The sequence below is a fragment of the Ambystoma mexicanum genome, chromosome 13 (genome assembly GCF_040938575.1).
Source record: "Ambystoma mexicanum isolate Mex_15411 chromosome 13, UKY_AmexF1_1, whole genome shotgun sequence".
Classification (NCBI taxonomy): domain Eukaryota; kingdom Metazoa; phylum Chordata; class Amphibia; order Caudata; family Ambystomatidae; genus Ambystoma; species Ambystoma mexicanum.
This window is the reverse complement of record NC_090938.1, coordinates 98,740,823-98,761,163: the sequence shown is the minus strand read 5'-3', so window position 1 is coordinate 98,761,163 and position 20,341 is coordinate 98,740,823. Positions and strand designations below refer to the sequence as shown.

At 45.3% G+C, this 20,341-nt stretch overlaps 1 protein-coding gene across 2 annotated transcripts in view; it reads left to right on the top strand.

The window, feature by feature from the left end:
* Positions 1–20,341, top strand: part of PTPN22 (protein tyrosine phosphatase non-receptor type 22) — an 851,713-nt gene that overhangs the window by 678,598 nt on the left and 152,774 nt on the right. For both annotated transcript variants that reach the window (XM_069633366.1, XM_069633365.1), the window contains exons 2-4: positions 8,547–8,655; positions 14,187–14,263; positions 19,163–19,258. In XM_069633366.1, the coding sequence (XP_069489467.1) occupies positions 8,547–8,655; positions 14,187–14,263; positions 19,163–19,258 (282 nt within the window). The remainder of the gene's footprint in view (positions 1–8,546; positions 8,656–14,186; positions 14,264–19,162; positions 19,259–20,341) is intronic.

Genomic DNA, 20,341 nt, shown 5'->3' with positions numbered 1-20,341 from the left:
CCAAGTGGTGAGCCGGCCGGCTCACTACTTAGCATTTTTGAGTGACAGCTAGGCTGAGTGAATGGGGGTTTTCTGCATAAAACAGGGCTTTGGGGACTAGAACTTCAGAAGTCGCCACAGGATCTAAGAATCCGACGAGGGAGAAGCTGAGCCGACCTGCCACGACACCACCACCGGTGGAGCCCTGCTGGACTGCCTCACCACTTTTCCCAACGACAGAGGAGATCTCCCGCCGGAGAGTCTTCTTCCTTTGACTGGTGGGGATAACCAGTTTCACCGTCTTTTCGCTTTCCCGACGTACCTCATGGCCGCCTTACCCGTGCCAAGCACCCCGGCAACCGGGATACCACGTTTTACCACGACCGCGAAACAAAGGTACCACCTTTAACCGGAAAACTCCACGGCTGGTTTCTTCCCTGGTAGTGCAACGACCTTCATCTTTCCTCCAAGTCGAGATCTTCTCTTCCCCTGGACGACGACGCAACTTGCAACCACTACCAGGAACAACTGCGACTGCTGAAGGATCCTTCCCACTTAAGGTACCGTGTCCCGCCTGGCTTCCCTTGCTACCGACTGTACGGGGTAGATTTAGCCCCCGGCTTTCGAACCTGGGTTAGCCTGGGACACCCTGGCTAAACTTTTCTAAGCCTCTCTAAACTCTTTTCGAACCCTCTGCAAGACTTTCTAAGCCTAGTGTAACTGTGTGATCTTGGGCGCATTTGTGCTCTGCTCTCTCTAAGAGTGGGCCCAGCCTTTGGACTTTGGCTCACCAGTGACTTTTTGCTCTCTGCCTTGCTAACAGTGTTCCTGAATCATAGAGTGGTGTACCTTTTCATATTCTGTCTTTTTCCCTCCCTCTCTCACAAACTTATTAGAGTGCAATCTAGTTAAGCGCTCACCTCTGTATGAAAATAAGTGGTGTTTTACTGTGATTCATCTGATAGGGAAAAAGGAGTGTATATAGTACAATAGTGACCGTATTTAGAATATTTTTCAATAAGAGTGCTGGAGTTTTCAACTGTGTGTTTTTAAATAAATAATTATATACTTTGATACCAAAGTTCTGGTCAGTGTTTGTTTGTATTATTGTATCTGAGTGCCTATGAGTATACTTTGCATACTGCCTAACTCTTCTTGAGGGAAGTCTGACTGCTCAGCCACAGCTACCAGGTAAATCTGGGTGGTACAGACTGCTACCAAGTGGGTTTACTGCCAACACCTGTAGTCTTAAATCTTTTGCAGTGGTCCCTAAGGGAACTGCACAGGTTTCTGCCTAACAGCTGACAAAGATGCAGAAAACGAAACCAGCCTGAGTTTCATTTTCTGCTTCTGTGTGTGCTCTGTGGCAGGCCGGGTCAGTTTGTAGGCTTTCTTTCCGCAATCCGGATAGCAACATGACTATATGATATTTCATTGGCTGTTTGTCAGCCAATTAAATTTTTTATAGCGGGTGTGGGTGATGACGTGCACGCTGCTGCTGCGCACTTACATGTGCATGGGTGGCAACCACCTTCTGCAGTTTTCCAACCTAGGCGAGCTGTGAAGGCACCCTGGTTCCTGACGAGGCACGTGCGCACTGTGCACAGTTTCCCACTACGGTGACGGTCGGTGACTTCTGCCCAAGCTTGCAAGAAATTGCGGCCTTGTTGCTGGCACCCGAAGAAGATTCGTCGAGTCGATTGAAAGCACAGGAGGTAAGACTCGAGTTTATTAATTTCTCACCCATCGCAGCGTGTTTTTCTCTGCCTCCTGTCCCATATTTCTAAGGTGCCGAGCGATGCTGATATATGTTCCTTTACACTGTGCCCAGTCCTATTTGTGTTTTTTGCATTCTTGTACCTGTCCTGTGTGATAATTGCACTATAATCCCAGGACTATGAGTACCAGATGGCAAACAAAAAGGAAAATGTGGACAGAATGTGACATTGGCCAACTTGCGTTGTCTGCAGTGTTTACATGGCAGAGTGCCCAGAGCAGTTAAAATTTTGGCCTGAACAAGAACAACATTGTTTTGATTTGTGATAAGGGCTCCATAGCGCCTAGAGATCTAACCCACTGTATAAATATGCCCCCTGTCAGGTGTGAGCCTGCCGATCTGCACTGCGTTTCTCATCCTGCTACTCTTAGGCTTGCTTATCCATAATGACTGCAGCAAGTGACAGAATGCAAATAAATGAGGCAGGGTAGAATGTTCTATTTGCATGGGACACTGCGAGAACTTGAGGTGTCGGCACAGCCTGCGTGCTTCATTGTGTTATCAATATAAGTGACTTACTTTGTCATTATTTGCAACAGGCATGCGCTATGTTTTGCATTATGTGAATAAAAGGCGGCGTTTTTCAAGCATGCCCAAAAATCAAGCCAAAAGTATTTGGGTGACCTTTTATTTCACAAATGTACTAATCAGGTGCAATGAGCTGTGGTGAGGACTTCGTTTTAAAATGCATTTGGCACGTGACAGTTTACAATCCGAACTTTGCTGATGAAATAGTTACTGGTGATGAACTTGGCCAAGCCACCCATTTCCCAAGAATTGTTGGTTGCAGGATGGGGGTGGAAACCCCCACGGACCTGCAGGTTTGCGCAATTCTAAGACATGTTGGGCCTTACTATCATCACATGAGTGATGATGCTGCACAACCACGACACAACATCAGTGTAAAAAGTGCAGCGCTTCTTCTGTCACTGCTGCGTAGCTGGCAACAGTGACTTGCCTGCTTGGTTTTCCTGGCCGCCCCCGCACCTACATCTAGATTTAGTCTGATGCTCCAGCAGACCCCACAGCCAACATTCGCATATGCCTGGCATAGGGGGGGAAACGAGTTTCTAGGAACTAGGCCGCTGGAAGAGCAAAGTTTACTTTTGCTGACTATGACCCCCATCAAAATTCAGAAACCCATCTGCGGAGCTCAGCAGGGGCTTTTCTTAGCCAAGCCGTGTAGCTCTAGGCCTTCTGTAAAGATAGCTGAATGCCTAACTCTTGAGTACAGTGCAGAGTTACACAGTCTGCTTCAGATGTAACTTCTTGTTTTGTATGACTTAAAAACCTTTAAGATGTATGCCCTATTTCTCTCTGTGCAATATGTGGCACTACCAGTGTGTTCCCAGTTTGTGACTGGCTGTTTTTAAGGCATTGTGTAATGGGTGCTCACGTTTTCCAAAATGCATTTGTGTGTCTCATCAATGTATGGCCTAATTTTGGCCTTCATATCACTTTGCTCTTTGGCTGAAGGTATTTTTGGTGGTTTTCAGGCTGTTTTCTAACTAAAATACCACCCGCAGATTTTTAAGAAATACTGGTCGCAATATTTTTGGTATGCAATGCCATCAGAGTACTGTGCGCAGATTTTTATTTCCACATGGGCAAACACTGCATGGGCCATACAGCATACAGTTTGTAATCGGGAAATCGGTAAAACAGACTGATTTCAAATAGTGCCTGTTTTATAGTTACAGACAGGCTCATTACGAGTGCCACTGAAGGGAGTATTTTGCTCCCAACCTTCTATACGTTGACAGCAAGTAGTGTGAAATTCAAAGAAACACCTTGGAAAAAATTAGTTTCAAAAAGAAAACATTACACAGGCCCATCATGTGACTGCCACATCCAATCCAATGATCAATCCCATCGTAAGAGTCCGATCCTGCAGAGACTTTTACACTTCCTCTGAGGCTCAGGGCTCAGATATATACTCTTCCTCTTCTCTCTCTGCAACATCAATACGTTTAGAATCGAGCCTCTTGAAAGTTGAGTCTCATCACCAGCCTGGAAACCGTATCATGCTCTGAAGGCCAATACCAAGAACATTTACTTCCGAGGCCATCATTAATGGCTTAATTCATCTTTTATAAAGCACTTAAAACCTCTAAGCACTGTAAGATAAGGGGCCAACATGTGACACGCCAGGGCAAAGCAAACTTAGTCTTAGACATGTGTATATTTAAAGAAAGTTAGATGGAAGTGGACTGTGTGTGTTGTTCTTTGTTTCAGGAGGGTGCAGTTTTGTCAAATGTAGAGCCTATCTTGGCATGATTCTGGTTTTGTGCAGGCTGCCTATTGTGCTCTCTTGTGGTGTGTGTGGCTCGCTTTCTCTCAGTCCCTCGTGCCCGCTCTGGCGAGGTATGGCAGGCCTGGCTCACAGAGCAGTCTTGCCCGCAGTATCTCCTTAGGGTTAAATAAGAGCCTGGCCTGGCCAACCCTGCTGCCGGTCATGCATATAAAGCTGAACGCATTTGCAAAGGGTGGGGTACTAATAATGCACTTGCGCAATCTCAATGTCACTTGGTCTAGAAAGATCATTGTCTCTGTCTTCCCTCTGTTTCCCCTCCCTTTGACTCATAGCGCCTTGAAACACTTGTGTATAGGTGCGTTATAAATGCCATATCATATCTCTTGGCTATTCTATGTATAGTGTGCACTTCAGCTCCCTGAAATTATATTAAACATGAAATAATATTTTATTTCACAATTGGTTATCTTATGCACAGAAATCCTCCATGGTCTTATTATTAAAAATTGCAAAATGTGTTCCTGTTTATAAAACAAAAAACACATTGCATTGTAGTTTGGCCACAGTATAGTTCAGCCTGGTTGATATGAACAAAGGAGTTCCATTTTTAAAAAAAACAGAGACATCAACAGACAAGTCTCACACCCCTACCCCTGATTCTTTGTGCTGACAGCCTTTCAAGTGGGGCAATTTATAGATTTCCCTGGGAAGGTTAACTCTAATTTTCTTGCTTAAGTATTCTAGTGGCTGCTTTGGGACATGGACTAAATGCATCCGCTCAGCATCAAAGGTCTTTTAATTGTCTAAACAAGCCAGCCACTGCCTAGCGCGCACAGCAGATGGCAACTCAATGTCACTTGGCACCTTGATAAGGAAAGTAGAGATCATTGTCTGTCACTGTGCAGACAGTAGTCCATGGCAAATCAGTGCAATGATATCTGTGCAGCAATGATTTGTGCGCTGCACAAGTCACCACCACATCGGTTAGTGGCGCCTATGTGGTGCTCCCTTGTGTAACAGCACATATACCTGTTTTTGTCTGATGTGCCCAATGTCCATACAAAAGCACACTGGAATGTTTTGTGCATATGATTCTGATGAGCATGCCACACTGTGCCCACACTTAAACACATAAAGCAAAGAGGTTGCCTCAAATTGTAAATCCACTAGGCCAAACGCCCTTTCTACACTGCAGGACCAGGATTTTCACTAGCTGCAGGCCAGCACTAATAAGAGATGCTAATGCCAGCTCTGTTAGATAAAGCATGGTCCTGCTCTTTTTTGCCGAATAATCCCTGAGGCCTGTGCAGGGGCATTGCTAGGGGGGGCTAAGGGGGCTATAGCCCCTGATCTTTTGGTTGTAGCCCCGGATAGAATCTCAGGAGCTACAGCCAAAAGACTAGCTAGCCCCCAGTCCCAACAGTTCTAACATCAGCTTAGCCCCGGGTCTTTTCCAGACCTAGCAACTCCCCTGGGCCTGTGTAATAGTGAGGAGGTAGCGGCTGAGGAACTGTGGAACGTTTGCCATGCAATAGAAGCCAGTTTTGTGTAAAACACTTCATCAGCTTATTACCGGTCAGGCTAAAGTTTGAAAAAACAATCCTTTCTGTGTAGCCTTTCTGTGCATTGTTTATTGAAATGAAATCAGAATAAGCGACCTAATGCGCTGTTCTTGCAGGCATCCATTTTATATGATGTCTTTATGCTTGTTTGAGTCAGTGCCATGTTGGCAATAATCAAACACCAGCTCCCTTCAGCCTGCTTGTAGGCCCTCTTTAGGTAGAGGGGGAGCAGGCTTTTTTACTGTCGTCAATGCAGTGAATTCTAAAGACCAAGTGTGGTGTTATAAGTTTCAGAAGACTGGCGTATCTTTAGAATTTAATTTTAAAGATACCCATCAGTCTTATGAAAGTTATAACCGAGAGCGTCGGCAATTGACTCTTGTCGTGTAGTACTTTAGTCTTATCCCGTAGTGCCAACGTCTGCCCACTCCATCCCACCCCTTTTTTTCAGTTGTCATGATGTCCCCCCAACATTTTCAACAAACTTACTCCACTGCACAGAGCTCTCCTTCAAGGTTCCCTCCTCTGCCTCATCCTCTTCCTCTCTCATTCTTGACTGCCTATCTGCTATTCCGGCCCAGTGCTCTTCTAACAATGCCTTAATGCCAGTAAGACAGAGATCCTTCTCATTGGGACCTCTGCTCCCTCTTTCCCTCCCACACCCTGGCCACCCTCCATGGGCCCACTTCCCTCACCCTCCTGTAAGGCAAAAAAAACTTGGTGTCATCTTTGACTCCTCTTTCTCCTTTTCTCCTTACTTCAAGGACCTTGCCAAGAAGGCCCACTTTCAGCTGCACCTCCTCAGAGGCATTCTCCCTTTCCTCACCTTCACCCAGAAACTCAAAGTCTCCAGAGCTCTGGTCCACTCCAAGCTGGACTACTGCAACAACCTCTTCCTTAATCTGCCTAAAACCTCCTTCTTCCCCTTCAACTAATCCTGAATAGGACTGCAAGACTTATCCTTGGCCTCAAATCCATGGACCGAATCTCTCCAGCCCTAAAATCTCTCCACTGGCTCCCGGTTCCTGCAAGGATCAAGTCCAAGACCCTCTGCATTGTTCACAAGGTTTTCTGGGGCCTGGGACCCCTCTACATGCAACTCTCTCTCCCCAAATAAATCCCTGCTCGAGCCCTTCAGTTGTCTAGCTCTAACTCTGCTTATCAGATGCTTTTCCAAGCAGAAAGTGGATGGTAGATCTCTCTCTTCTACATGTGCCTCCCTCTGGAATGGCCTCCCTGCCCCTCTCAGACTTGAGCCAGATCTCCTTAAATTCCGGAAGCTTCTCAAAACCTTCCTTTTGGCTTCTTCCTTCCCCCTCAACCCTTCCCCTGCTAATGTCCCTGTCTGCTTCCTGACTGGCTGCCTGGTTCCCTCTGAGTCTTCAGGGCACAAGGACCCCATTCCAGTCTGCACCTGCTCTTGGTATTCTCGGACCCCTCACCCCACCTCAACCTGCACTTGCCTTTCTGGGCCCCTCCCCTGCACTTGCCTGACTGTGTCTGCACCCTTGTAGCCCTTCCAGCCTCTTACCGCTCACTTAGCTTGTGGACCTTCCTTTCCCTGCACTCTCTGCTTTCCCCTGGCTCTGTCCACCTGGCCTCCCCTAGCTCTCGCTTTGTCTCACAGACCCTTCCGCCCTGACCTGCACTTCCCCCTTCCCCTGCACTTCTCTAACTGCACTTGCATGTTCCGAATGTCACAAGGCCTAGTAGGATGGTTTTTGTTTTGTCCTCCCTGTTCCGCCACCCTCTTGTCTTGTTGCGCCTTGAAACATATTTATGTATAGGTGCATTATAAATACCCAATAAATAAATTTTAAAAAACTCCCATCAGCCCTAGCCAGCATAGTCAATGGTGATGAACCATGGGAGTGGTAGTCCAAGCATATGGAGAGCTTCTGGGTAGCAGGGAAATAGCTTAAGGGATATTTTTTTAATAATGCAACGGTTGGAAAGAGCGTAGACGGGGCCAAGTGGGTGAGGGTTGGGGGGGGGGCATCCCCCATAAATGGAAAGAGTGTTAGAAAAAACAAGGCAGCCATAGAATGGAACATTCGGTCAGTCTTGCAACACTACAATCACATAGAAACATGTACATAAGTATGTGGGAACCCGGATCTTGCAAGGGTTGCACGCCATTTGATGAACGTATGTAACATGTGGTTGATCGCTGCCATGCAAAAGTGGTAATAGCAGAGATCACCAGTAGGAGCTGCCATCGCGGCCTTGCTTTTCACAGATTGCACTTTCCTTTGTGGCTTTTTCCCTGTGTCTGGAAAACCAGTCCCAGTCTATGAAAATGAACCCATTCCCTTCGCATCCTGGCAGGGTATCCCAGTGAACCTTTGTAACGGAGAGATCGAGAAATCCGCACGGAACCAGATTGGACCAACAGCCTTATATACCAGTGTTTCGCTTGGATTTTCCCCACTTCAGGACTTCATCTGAATTTGGAGCAAGTGCAATGCCAACGAAAACTCTTGCGCCTTGGAGCATACATTTATGTTTACCAGAGCACTCTATGGGTGTGGCTCTTTGATTGGTCGCATAGCAAGATCCAATCTAGGTTTTCCTTCTATCCACACTGAACATGTATAAAATGGTACATAGATATTGAATGTGAAAGGTCATTTTTTTACAAGATTAAAGATTTCAGTATTCGGTTTGTCGCCGATCATTGAATAATAAGCGAGGCCTATATTATTATAATGTATCTTTGTTCCATTTAATAGATTCATAATGGTTTGTTTTCTCACACCTGTTTTTTTGTTGTTGCTTCTTTCCTTTGATTGTTATCGGTTTCGCTTTGTACACCACACTTGACACTCGTAAGCCCTGGTTGTTCTGTGGTTATGTGTTGTGAGGGGGCTACCCACAGGCCTCTACAGAGAACATCTCAAGTGGGTTCCTACCCACCCTAAGGGTCTGTCACAAGACATCAACACCTCACTTTGTGTCTATTCCTTTATCTCAGAAGCTGAAAAGACAATCTGCAAAACTCAAGACGGACAGAGTCTTCCCCACGAAGGTGGCAGAGCAGCCGGAGAATTTCAAAAAGAACCGCTATAAAGACATTTTACCATGTAAGTCTTGTTTGTAAACCAATAAGGCACCCCTTGCTCTGACTTCTTTGGGCCCCTTGCAGTCATAGGTTCAGATCTCAGTATTGCTTACCCAGCCCTTCTTCATTCAGAGGCCGATAAATTGTCTACTGTTAAATCGAGTATTAAGAACAATTATTATCAAAGTGCTTGGAGGCATGAGTAATCCTGCAGGAAGTGCTATATGAAAACCCTGATCTTATCAAAGTGCACCTTGGAGGTTAGCATTGTGTTTTGGTGCAACATATGAAAGGCCATCCGCTATGTGTAGCTTTATAAAGTGGCATCTATGAAACCACCAGGAGGGAAGAGCTGATCTTCACAGGCATGTAACATTCAAGTCAGATAGGTACCAAGGGAGATAGGAATGGGGTAAGTTCAACAATGATACAAACAGGAACACACAAAAACAAAACAATGACAGGACCACAAAAGTGTAGGGACAAGAACCCCCAATCACAGAGCAGCACCACAGAGAATAGAGAAAGTCAGTCACCAGCGACAGGTCCCAGAACATTAGGTACACCGCGACCAGAATCGGCAACATGGCCGAAGACAGGCAAGCGGACGGCACCTGCAAGTGAAGGACTTGGGCCGATCACCGAAGAGCCCCAGTTACAGAGCAGCAGAGCCTCACAGAGAATGGAGAAAGTCAGTCACCAGCGACAGGTCCCAGAACATTAGGTACACCGCGACCAGAATCGGCAACATGGCCGAAGACAGGCAAGCGGACGACACCTGCAAGTGAAGGACTTGGGCCGATCACCGAAGATCCCCAGTTACAGAGCAGCAGAGCCTCACAGAGAATGGAGAAAGTCAGTCACCAGCGACAGGTCCCAGAACATTAGGTACACCGCGACCAGAATCGGCAACATGGCCGAAGACAGGCAAGCGGACGACACCTGCAAGTGAAGGACTTGGGCCGATCACCGAAGATCCCCAGTCACAGAGCAGCAGAGCCTCACAGAGAATGGAGAAAGTCAGTCACCAGCGACAGGTCCCAGAAAATTAGGTAAACCGTGACCAGAATAGGCAACATGGTCGAAGACAGCTAAGCGGACGACACCTGCAAGTGAAGGACGTGGGCAGATCACTCAAGATCCCCAGTGTAAGTGCAGTAGACCGGGGACCACCCAAAAGAGGCAAGGCAAGGAAGGAGCGAAGTAAGAAGTCAGATCCAAGAGTCATCATTTCCCCCAATGGCTGGAGCCTTAAGTCCTTTTCGGAAGCAACTATTACTTTTTTTTGTCCTTGGTGTGAGATTGGAGCGATGTCCACAAGTAGTTCCAGTTTACTCAAGGGTGCTGCCGCCCAAATCCTTTCCTGTTAGATTAGAAGACAACAAGGGCCCTGGATGAGGTGGATCTTAAGAGCTTGGTCGGGCACTACTCGGTCCCATTACATTGATGGTATCAATGCCCCAGGTGCTATTAGGCCCTTTGCATAACGCTGGGGGGTATCAAGGAGATCCTGGCCTCACCCAGGATGCACAGCGTTCTAGGCGCTAGCAATGTGGTCAATGTCCTAGGACCAAGGATGAATCTTGACACCTTATTTCAAATGACCTGCAGGTGGTAGAGTACAGAGTTGTGGAGGCAGAGGTAAACAGTGCTTAAAGGTTGAAAACCTTTAAAAAAAACTTAGATTAAGTCGCTCTTTAATGAGACAAACCTTCCAGACAGATGTTTTAATCACTCAACTGGTACTTTATTTGACTTTTCAAATGACAGAATAATTGATCACACCTGTGCAGCGGTATGGAAAGCAGGGCTTTACCCTACATGTGTTTTGTGGATGAAAAATGAAGATAGTTACCATTGCTCTTTTATATCCACAATAGAGCAAAGTTCCCCCAGGTGGAAGTAAGTCGTAGGCAGTGTCAAAGGAGTACCACAATCACAGATCAGGTTATGAGGTTCTGGCCGTGAGGATTCCAGTTAAACCAAAACAAAGATCAGATCTAACGGTCTCAACACCAAACAAGGATCAGATCTAACAGTCTCAACACCAAACAAAGATCATATCCAACCGTCTCAACGCTGAGTTGGTTCTTGAAGTGTCTAGTGAATCGTTTGGTGAAGAAGAATATCTGATGTAGGCATGATGTTCCTAACTGGGATGCAGGCGCAGTGCTCCGTCACAGCGATGGTGTAGAATTTACTTCAACTGAGTGCAGGTGATTATAAGTGGTGGAGACAGGGTGAAAGGCCCTTGGCCAAACGTACCAGCTGCTTCCTTTCAGGTAATTATAGTGTGCTGAGTATATTTGAGGAGTAGCACTCAGTCGACGGTACTAGGCCTCACGAATAAGTCATATGGTAGTCACCTGAGATCTATGAAGTGCTTCTAGCAATCATGCCAGAAGATATCGTCATACCAAATGTAGCTTTTCCTCTGAAAAGGGCACAATCTAGCATAATGGTAGTTATGCTGCCTCAACTCCTGGTACGTCCTCCCAGCCTCAGGCTCAGCACCTCGAGAGAAGGATCGAGGGCTTCTACAGATGCTTCTCCACTTTTGTTGGCAGATCTTCACGTTCTCCCGATGAGGGGACACCAAAGATTCCGGGGGCTTTCAGGCACTTTGTTTCAAATGGACAAATCTGTCTGCACTTCCAGGGAACCTTCAGGGGGATCACATTACTCCTGAAGACCAGTTATGGTGCAGAAGGAGCACCTCTAGAGGATCTTCTGAGCCCGGAAAGCATGGCTGTTACATTCATAAAAGATTTGAACCACGTGGCCCCCAATTTAGACTTTTCTGGGGGAATTCCTGTTCTTATTTGTGTAGCTTTCTAGTCAAATTGATATTCAATCAGATTCTTCCTGAGACAGACTATGTCTATCTCGGTATGCAGTGATATTATTGAATAGAAAACAACAAATGGATTTTTGAACAAACCCAAACCATCTATAAAAAAAGAAACACATTTTTGAAAAATATACATATGTGGTTGGGAATGCGAATAGTAGTTTCTGGGGTGTGGAAAAGTATTAAAAACAAAAAAAGGGGATTTGGGGGGTTAGGAGGGACCCCCCAAAAACAAAGATTTAAAAAAAATGTTTTTAGATGTTTTTTGTTCGTTCAAAATTCATTCTTTGTTTCCTCATTCGATATAATCACGTGTAACCGTCTATCTCTAGTGACAGGCGCCTAAACTAAACTTATGAAAAATTGCCTCCATTAACATAAACAAGAAATACTCCCAACTTCCTGCTGAGGAAACTGCTAGTTGCAATGAACTGCAGAAATTATAGTAGAACTAATGTCTTCCTTGTCCAGTGGCAACACAATCTTGGTTCCCCCGTGTGCCAAAACAACTGCTCAAAGTGTACCTGCTGGGTTGGTTCCAAGAATCCAGTTGTTTGATGTGAGATACCTGCCTGCCAATGGGAAGGTCCACTCACCCCAAAAACGGGACAAGTGCACAGTGAAATAAAGGAACAGCTGGACTGATGGTGATACTTGCAAGGCTGAGCCAAGTTTGCAGAGAAAAGTTCCAGCTACGCTTTCTACACAAAGAAAGCCTTGATTGGTCAAACCTTATTTCTTAAAAAATACCCCAAATCACCAAAACAAGTTATAGAAATATTTTTTAGATAAAACTGAATTGGAGTTTGCCCTTGTATCATGATGCAAACCTTTATACAGATTGTGTGTGCAAACACAAAGCTATAGTCAGGTAAACACAGGTGCACACAGTAGTCGATGGCTAAGCCTGCTCGACAAAACAGTGTATCACTGACTTCATTTAGGACACACATTTCTACCGTTTAGCCCATGTCATGGCCTGTTAAGTCACGGGACTTTTTGTATCAGAGGTGCAAGGGGGGAAGCTGTATGCTTAGTCTTTAGAACAAAAGACATGGGATTCTGGATATGTGTATGCTGGAGCACAGACAATGGCCTGCGAAAATGAAAACCTTTGTGTTTCAAATGATTGATCCCCAAGAAATATACTATCGCCTGCATCCTTGTGGTGGGCTTGCGTCATGTATATTTGTTAAAGCCCATAGCTTTGCTTTCTTTGAATGACATCTATTTTAATGAAACTTAGTTGTTTAAATGCTGTTTTTGCAGGGGGGATCTTTGCGTCTATGGATGCAGGCTCGTACCATGTTGCTAATTTACTAAGCCCGACTTAGAGCAAATAGATGTTGCCCCATTTCTCCTGAGGGGCATATATGAGGAAGGGAAAGTGGTTTGGTTTGCCCGGCTGTGCTATATTTGTTGCATGGGGTTGGTTTACCGTCACTTACATTGGGTGACCAACTTGCTAAGTGAACCCCTTTCTTCTGCTCCAGTTAGACTATTCCTTAGCACGTGGCGCTGAGATGTTTCCTCTAAAGAGCGCAGTCTGGCCAGTAGTAGTGTTCAGAGGTATATTTGCCATCATCAGCTGACTCTTTGTACTGAATATAAGACTGGGGTTACTTAGAGCCAATCAGTACTAAGCATGACCTGCACCTACATAGATTGTCATGTTTGCCTTTCTCCTGCCGTTCCCCCTCCTCTCTTGCCCTCACCTTTTTCACTCACAACTCACATGCCATGGTCTAGTGCGACCCCCTGAGTGGGGTCACAGGTCACTCCCCCACAGACGAGGACTCGGCGCCCTTAGAACGCTAGGGTGGTGATTACTTGCTGGGTGCACTCTTATTGAGAAGCGCGCCTTCCTTGGTTCTCCTGATCGACAGGATAAGCATCTGCACTCTTCTCCACCCCTCATCTCTTGCCCCTATTTTGTCAGTTCGCTTTGGCTCCATCTGTCTGGTCTCCCTTCACCCGTCTCGCCCGTCCCGCGTTTAACACTGTCTTGCAGATATCATCTTCACCTCCGCGTCCTAGTTTAGATCATTCTTTCTTCCTCTCATTTCTTGGTCGTTCCCGCTGCTATACGCTCCCTCTCTTTGCCTTCCTCACTCACTTCCTCTTTCTTTCACTTTCGCTTCTTCATAGGGTTTCTTAGCCTCTTCCGTACATGACCCCCCACCCCGCCCGCTCTGGCTCTCTTTCTCTTTCACTCTCTCCCTTACAAACTCTCTTTTGTCTCCCACCCGCTTCCTCTTTCTCTCCCTATATGCACAGCCCCCCCATCATTCCCTTTGCTCGGTCTCTTTCATTCCCACATTCTCTCTCTTAGACATCTTTCTTCTTCTCTCCTCTTTACTGTCTTGCAAGTTCCTTTTATCCCTTACAATCGCTCTTATCCTCTAATCCTTCCTGGCTTTTCTCAATTCCACTTGTTCCTTCTCTGACATAGCGTTCTCTGTCTTTGCCTTACTAACTCTCCCATTCCCTCTATCCATACACTCTTCCTCATCCTATTTTCTTCTGCCCCCAGCGCGCTCACTCTATCTCACAATTTGTTTCCCATCCTATCTCTTCGTCACATTTAAATGGATTAATCGACATGTATACAGAATCCTGAGTTTTTCACATGTTGCATATCCTTGCAAATATCGAAAGGAACTGTCATTTAACTGCGTTCTCTCGCTTTTTCCCTTTCACAGACGACCACAGCCGGGTGGAACTCTCTCTGATAACCTCAGATAAGGACTCAGATTTCATCAATGGAAATTTTATCAAGGTAATCCATGCTCCCGGGTGAAAGTTGATATTCCAGTCTATCTATTAACAGAATGTTAAATCGAATCACCCAAATCCATCAAACAAGACATCTCATCAAACAGTACAGTCAAAACAAATAAATAAGCCAAGTTCATTAGATAGCAAAAAACATCACATGTAATTAAGAGGAAAAGTGCATGGTAACGGTAATTGACATTGGAAAGCATTGCTCTTGAATGTGACGAGGTTTCTTCAGAGAGTATGTCTACCTTTCATTATTACACCAGTCGTGTGTCCTATCAAACCATTTAGGGTTGCGGGGAACAGCTGGCGGTTAGTTAGATACGATCCTTCTACAGGGCTTAAAGGGAGATCAGGTGGTGGAAACGACGTGGGCTATAAAGTGTGGTCATCAACCGGAATACTGGGCTAGGTTGGTTGGGGGAGATTGTAACGTCGAACACCCACATTTTCCATGGGGAGACCCACCGAGGACAGGAATATACGCTTTGCAGAGGGGAGTCAGTTGCCGACATGCAACTAGGACATGCATCGTTCCCAACTCGTCATGTGAATAAGGATGAACCTATTCCTTAAACTTAAAACAAGTCTACACATTAAACGCAACGTAGTCCATCATGTGACCCTAGGGAATAGAGACACATTTTGATGTTATTTATAAAATCCATCTATAAACCAAAATCTGCTATGTGCTCGTCTTGCAGCAAAGACATATTATGGTTTTTAAGTGAGGTTCTTGTGTATCATGTGGCTGCGCGACCCAAGATCATGAAAGCGCCTGCAGCTTTTAGTGGGAAATGAGGTGGCACACACAATAAGAACGAAACAGTGTTCCTTCCCATTTGGCAGTCTCGGTTCTATTCTTCTTACCAGTCACTGCCACTTCCCCAGTTAGCTTTCCATCAGAGCAAAGCCCACACCGTTTCCTGGTTTCTTTCCGCAGTGTCAATTGCCACTGTTTTCTTTCCTCCCTGTTCCTCTGCATCTTTTTCACTGATAGATGTCAACTTAAAGGCTTCCTTCCTAATAGCTCTGCACTCTTTCAGTTCCTTCCGCACAGTATCTCTACTTTTACTTTCTTTCCTAGCAGTCCCCACCTGATTCCATTTCCACCTGCCAGTCTATACTCCCGCTCTTCTCGTTCTTCCATTATATCTTCCTGTTCATTCCAGGAAATCTTCCTCTCTTTACTACTGACTGATTCTTCTCTGCCTAGTGATCAATCTATGACCGGTGTCTCTTCCTTCCTGCCACCACCCTTCTTTCCCTACCAATCAATCCCTCCCACCTTAGTGATCAATCTAAGCCTTGCGCCCCTTCATTCCCACCATCACCGTTCTTTCACTATCAACCCATCCCTCCCAACATAGCGTTCAATCTACTCCTCATGTCCCTTCCTTCCCGCCATCCCCTTTCTTTCCTTACACAACAATCCCTCCTAGTTTAGAGATCAATCTACTCCTGGTGTCCCTTGCTTCAGGCCATCGCCTTTCTTTCCCTAACAAACAATCCCTCCCAGCCTAGTGCTCAATCTCCCCCTTGTGTCCCTTCCTTCCCTCCATCACCATTCTTTACTTTCACACTAATCCCTCACAGCCTAGTGCTCAATCTACCCCTTGTGTCCCTTCCTTCCCTCCATCACCATTCTTTCCTTTCACACTAATCCCTCACAGCCTAGTGATCAATCTACTCCTCGTGTCCCTTCCTTCGCGCCATCACCTTTATTTCCCTACCAACCAATCCCTCCCAGCCTAGTGCTCAATCTAATCCTTGTGTCCCTTCCTTTCCTCCATCACAATTCTTTCCTTTCACAACAATATCTCCCAGCCTAGTGCTCAATCTACCCCTTGTGTCCCTTCCTTCCCCCCATCACCATTCTTTCCTTTCACACTAATCCCTCAAAGCCTAGTGATCAATCTACTCCTCGTGTCCCATTGTACCCACCATCCCCATTCTTTCCTTTCACAACAATATCTCCCAGCCTAGTGTTCAATCTACTCCTGGTGTCCCTGCCTTCCCCCATCATCATTCTTTCCTTTCGTAACAATTCCTCCCAGTCTAGTGACCAATCTAAGCATGTGGTCACTTCTTTCCCTCCATCACCATTCTTTCCTTTTACACTAATCCCTCCCAGCCTAGTGCTCAATCTACTCTCATGTCCCTTCCTTCCCTCCATCACCATTATTTCCTTTCACACTAATCCCTCCCAGCCTAGTGCTCAATCTACTCCTTGTGTCCCTTCCTTCCCTCCAGCACCATTCTTTCCTTTCACAAAAATCCCTCACAGTCTAGTGACCAATCTAATCCTTGTGTCCCTTCCTTTCCTCCATCACAATTCTTTCCTTTCACAACAATATCTCCCAGCCTAGTGCTCAATCTACCCCTTGTGTCCCTTCCTTCCCTCCATCACCATTCTTTCCTTTCACACTAATCCCTCAAAGCCTAGTGATCAATCTACTCCTCGTGTCCCATTGTACCCACCATCCCCATTCTTTCCTTTCACAACAATATCTCCCAGCCTAGTGTTCAATCTACTCCTGGTGTCCCTGCCTTCCCCCATCATCATTCTTTCCTTTCGTAACAATTCCTCCCAGTCTAGTGACCAATCTAAGCATGTGGTCACTTCTTTCCATCCATCACCATTCTTTCCTTTTACACTAATCCCTCCCAGCCTAGTGTTCAATCTACTCTCATGTCCCTTCCTTCCCTCCATCACCATTATTTCCTTTCACACTAATCCCTCCCAGCCTAGTGCTCAATCTACTCCTTGTGTCCCTTCCTTCCCTCCAGCACCATTCTTTCCTTTCACAAAAATCCCTCACAGTCTAGTGACCAATCTAATCCTTGTGTCCCTTCCTTTCCTCCATCACAATTCTTTCCTTTCACAACAATATCTCCCAGCCTAGTGCTCAATCTACCCCTTGTGTCCCTTCCTTCCCTCCATCACCATTCTTTCCTTTCACACTAATCCCTCAAAGCCTAGTGATCAATCTACTCCTCGTGTCCCATTGTACCCACCATCCCCATTCTTTCCTTTCACAACAATATCTCCCAGCCTAGTGTTCAATCTACTCCTGGTGTCCCTGCCTTCCCCCATCATCATTCTTTCCTTTCGTAACAATTCCTCCCAGTCTAGTGACCAATCTAAGCATGTGGTCACTTCTTTCCATCCATCACCATTCTTTCCTTTTACACTAATCCCTCCCAGCCTAGTGTTCAATCTACTCTCATGTCCCTTCCTTCCCTCCATCACCATTATTTCCTTTCACACTAATCCCTCCCAGCCTAGTGCTCAATCTACTCCTTGTGTCCCTTCCTTCCCTCCAGCACCATTCTTTCCTTTCACAAAAATCCCTCACAATCTAGTGACCAATCTAATCCTGTGGTGCCTTCCTTCCCGGAATTGCCCTTCTTTCCTTTCAGACTAATCCCTCCCAACCGAGCGTTCATTCTACTCCTTGTGTCCCATTCTTCCCGCTATTACCCTTCTTTTTCTACACACCAATCCCTTCCAGACTAGGCATCAATCTACTCCAGGTCCATTCATTTGCGCTATCACCCTTCTTTCACTACCAACCAATCCCTCCTGGCCTAGCGATCAATCTACTCCTCAGGTCCCTTCTATCAAAGCCAACTTATCCCTCCCAGCCTAGGGTCAATCTACTCCACGTGCCCTTTCCGTCGCGCCATCTCCCATCTTTAGCGTTCTCCCTGAGGTTCCAAACCTCTTCACTTCCTCTTTGTCAGTCTCGCCCTCCTGCACTCCTCCACTTCCTTTTCCGGTATTAGGTGAATAGACCTTTTTCCTTAAACCTAATAAAAAAAAAATATTTTAGAAAGACCACTCAGAGCGGTCTTTCTAAATCGAACTGTAACAACTGTGAAGCTAACGAGTGCGCACAGGGGCTGACTGGAACGCCAGGACCCGGGAAGCAGCCACGACAGTGAACGGGTAAGTGTGTGTGTTACTTGTGTGTTGTGTGCGTATTTGTTTATTTTAGGGGAGTATAGGGATGCTGAGGGAGTGGGTTCGTGGAGTGAAATCCTCCAATTTTGAACGACTCCTGTCAGGGAGGGTGGTGAAGGGTGCGGGTGGGGTGGGGGTGAAGGTGGGGGCAGGCCAATGTGGGTTTTTGCTTTTTGTAGGCTGCCCAAAATCGTCTGTAAAAGTGAAATTATTACATAGAACCCCTTTTTTCTCTCTCCCTTGTATTCTAGCAGGCTCACTCTGCTTCCCCACCTCTTTGGTAGTCTTTATATGTTTCTTCCTCCCCACCCTCTCACCTTTGAGCTTAAAAATAACCTTCAGTTTGAGAGAGTCACCTAGCCTGCTTGCATTGCCCAAACTTCTATACAGGTGAGGTTGGCAGACAAAGTCATCAAGGAAACTTGATGTTATATTGTTCCCAAAGATATGCAAATGCTTGCATAAGAATACATTAAACATACCAATCTTTACAGAAACATGTCTCTGGAGGATAGCTCAGGGGCAAAGTGCTCGCCTTAGAACCAGAACAACACAGAGCACCACAGGTTCAATCCCTGGGTCTGAATAACCGATCATATCATATACGAAAGAAACGTCTATTCAAATTCAGATTATGCTTTCTGGTTTCATTCCATCCAATATCTTTAGTTTGTCCTAGAAAGAGTGCAAATAAGACAGGTGCATTCATCAGTCGATTTGCTACACATTTCAATTAGAATTCAGATCCAATAGCAGAGTTGTGTGGTTAAAAAATGTAACAAACTATGGCTTTCAATTAGAATGTCATGTTTCCCTGGTGGCCTTTTAAACTCTCCTTATGTTCAATAGGTCTTGTGTTGTCCACAGTCATTGGAAGTGAAAGAGTTCTGCAGTTTTTCCAGCTGTGTTCATTTGTGCTTTTTATTTCAGGGCGTCTATGAACCACGGGCATATATTGCTACTCAAGGTCCACTGCCGGACACGGTTCTTGATTTCTGGAGGATGATTTGGCAATATCATATTTTGGTAAGATGACATTTTCTCTGCCTCGTGCTACGTTGACCAAGGAACTTCAGAAATATGATATGTTCTGAACATCTTTGATTTGATACAAAATTACACTTTGCCTTGGGTCAAATTACTAATACATGTATTTTTGATGTGAAGCGGAATAGAGATATACAAGACAAAGGGCAGAGAGCATTATACATTGGGTCAAACATTGGTGAATATATTATGCCATGATCAACTGGAGCTTCCTCAGCGGCTGGATTATGGTTTCACACATTCATTCACAGACATTGAACTGTTTGTCACACACAGGTTCTGTTTTGTTTTCTTGTTAAGGGAATTCAACACCTCTTGTTTTCTAGTGGTCTTTCACTGAGCTATTGATCATCAACAAAAAAAATCTGCAAAATGTAAATACAAATTCATGAAGTTAAAAATTGATCTATAGTGTGATGCTATAAATTAAACTTGATCAGATAATTATTTATGCTAGATTGTGGAACTCCTGGCAATCAAAACCTATACTTATCAAGTGCTGCTCCATACTTATTTGAGTAAAAAGAGCATCTGGCCCATTTCTGAATCAGAGGACACTTCGGTGAGAACACAGCACACATCGCACACCCTTGCCGTGTCAATGTGCAACACTGCAACGGTGGAAAGAAAAGAACTATGGCCATGTTATTTAATGAAGACTGAAAAGACTAAAATGAGCAGTTATGACCACCCAGGTGAGAGGAGGATTGAGAATATTATATTAGACAGGCGACAGCGCCTTAGAGCAGTGTGGTGTAACTCTTCCATGTCTATGATCAGAACAGAAAGTAGAATTACCAGTCTCCTGAAATGAGATACATTGTTTTATGACTTCAAAGTGAAGCAGGAAGGAGTGTTGCTATTTAAGCAAATTGAAGGTTCCAGGTAACTGAAGCTTAAGTATACTTAAAAACGGCTCTTCAATTGAAGGCGTTTTAGTAATATGTAATAAAACGAATTTACTTTTGAATTTCAATTAATTAGAAGCACTTTAAAAAGGGGCAAGATTGCGCCTGAAATATCTTGGGGGCAAAGGACAAACTATATTAAAAATATGAAAAC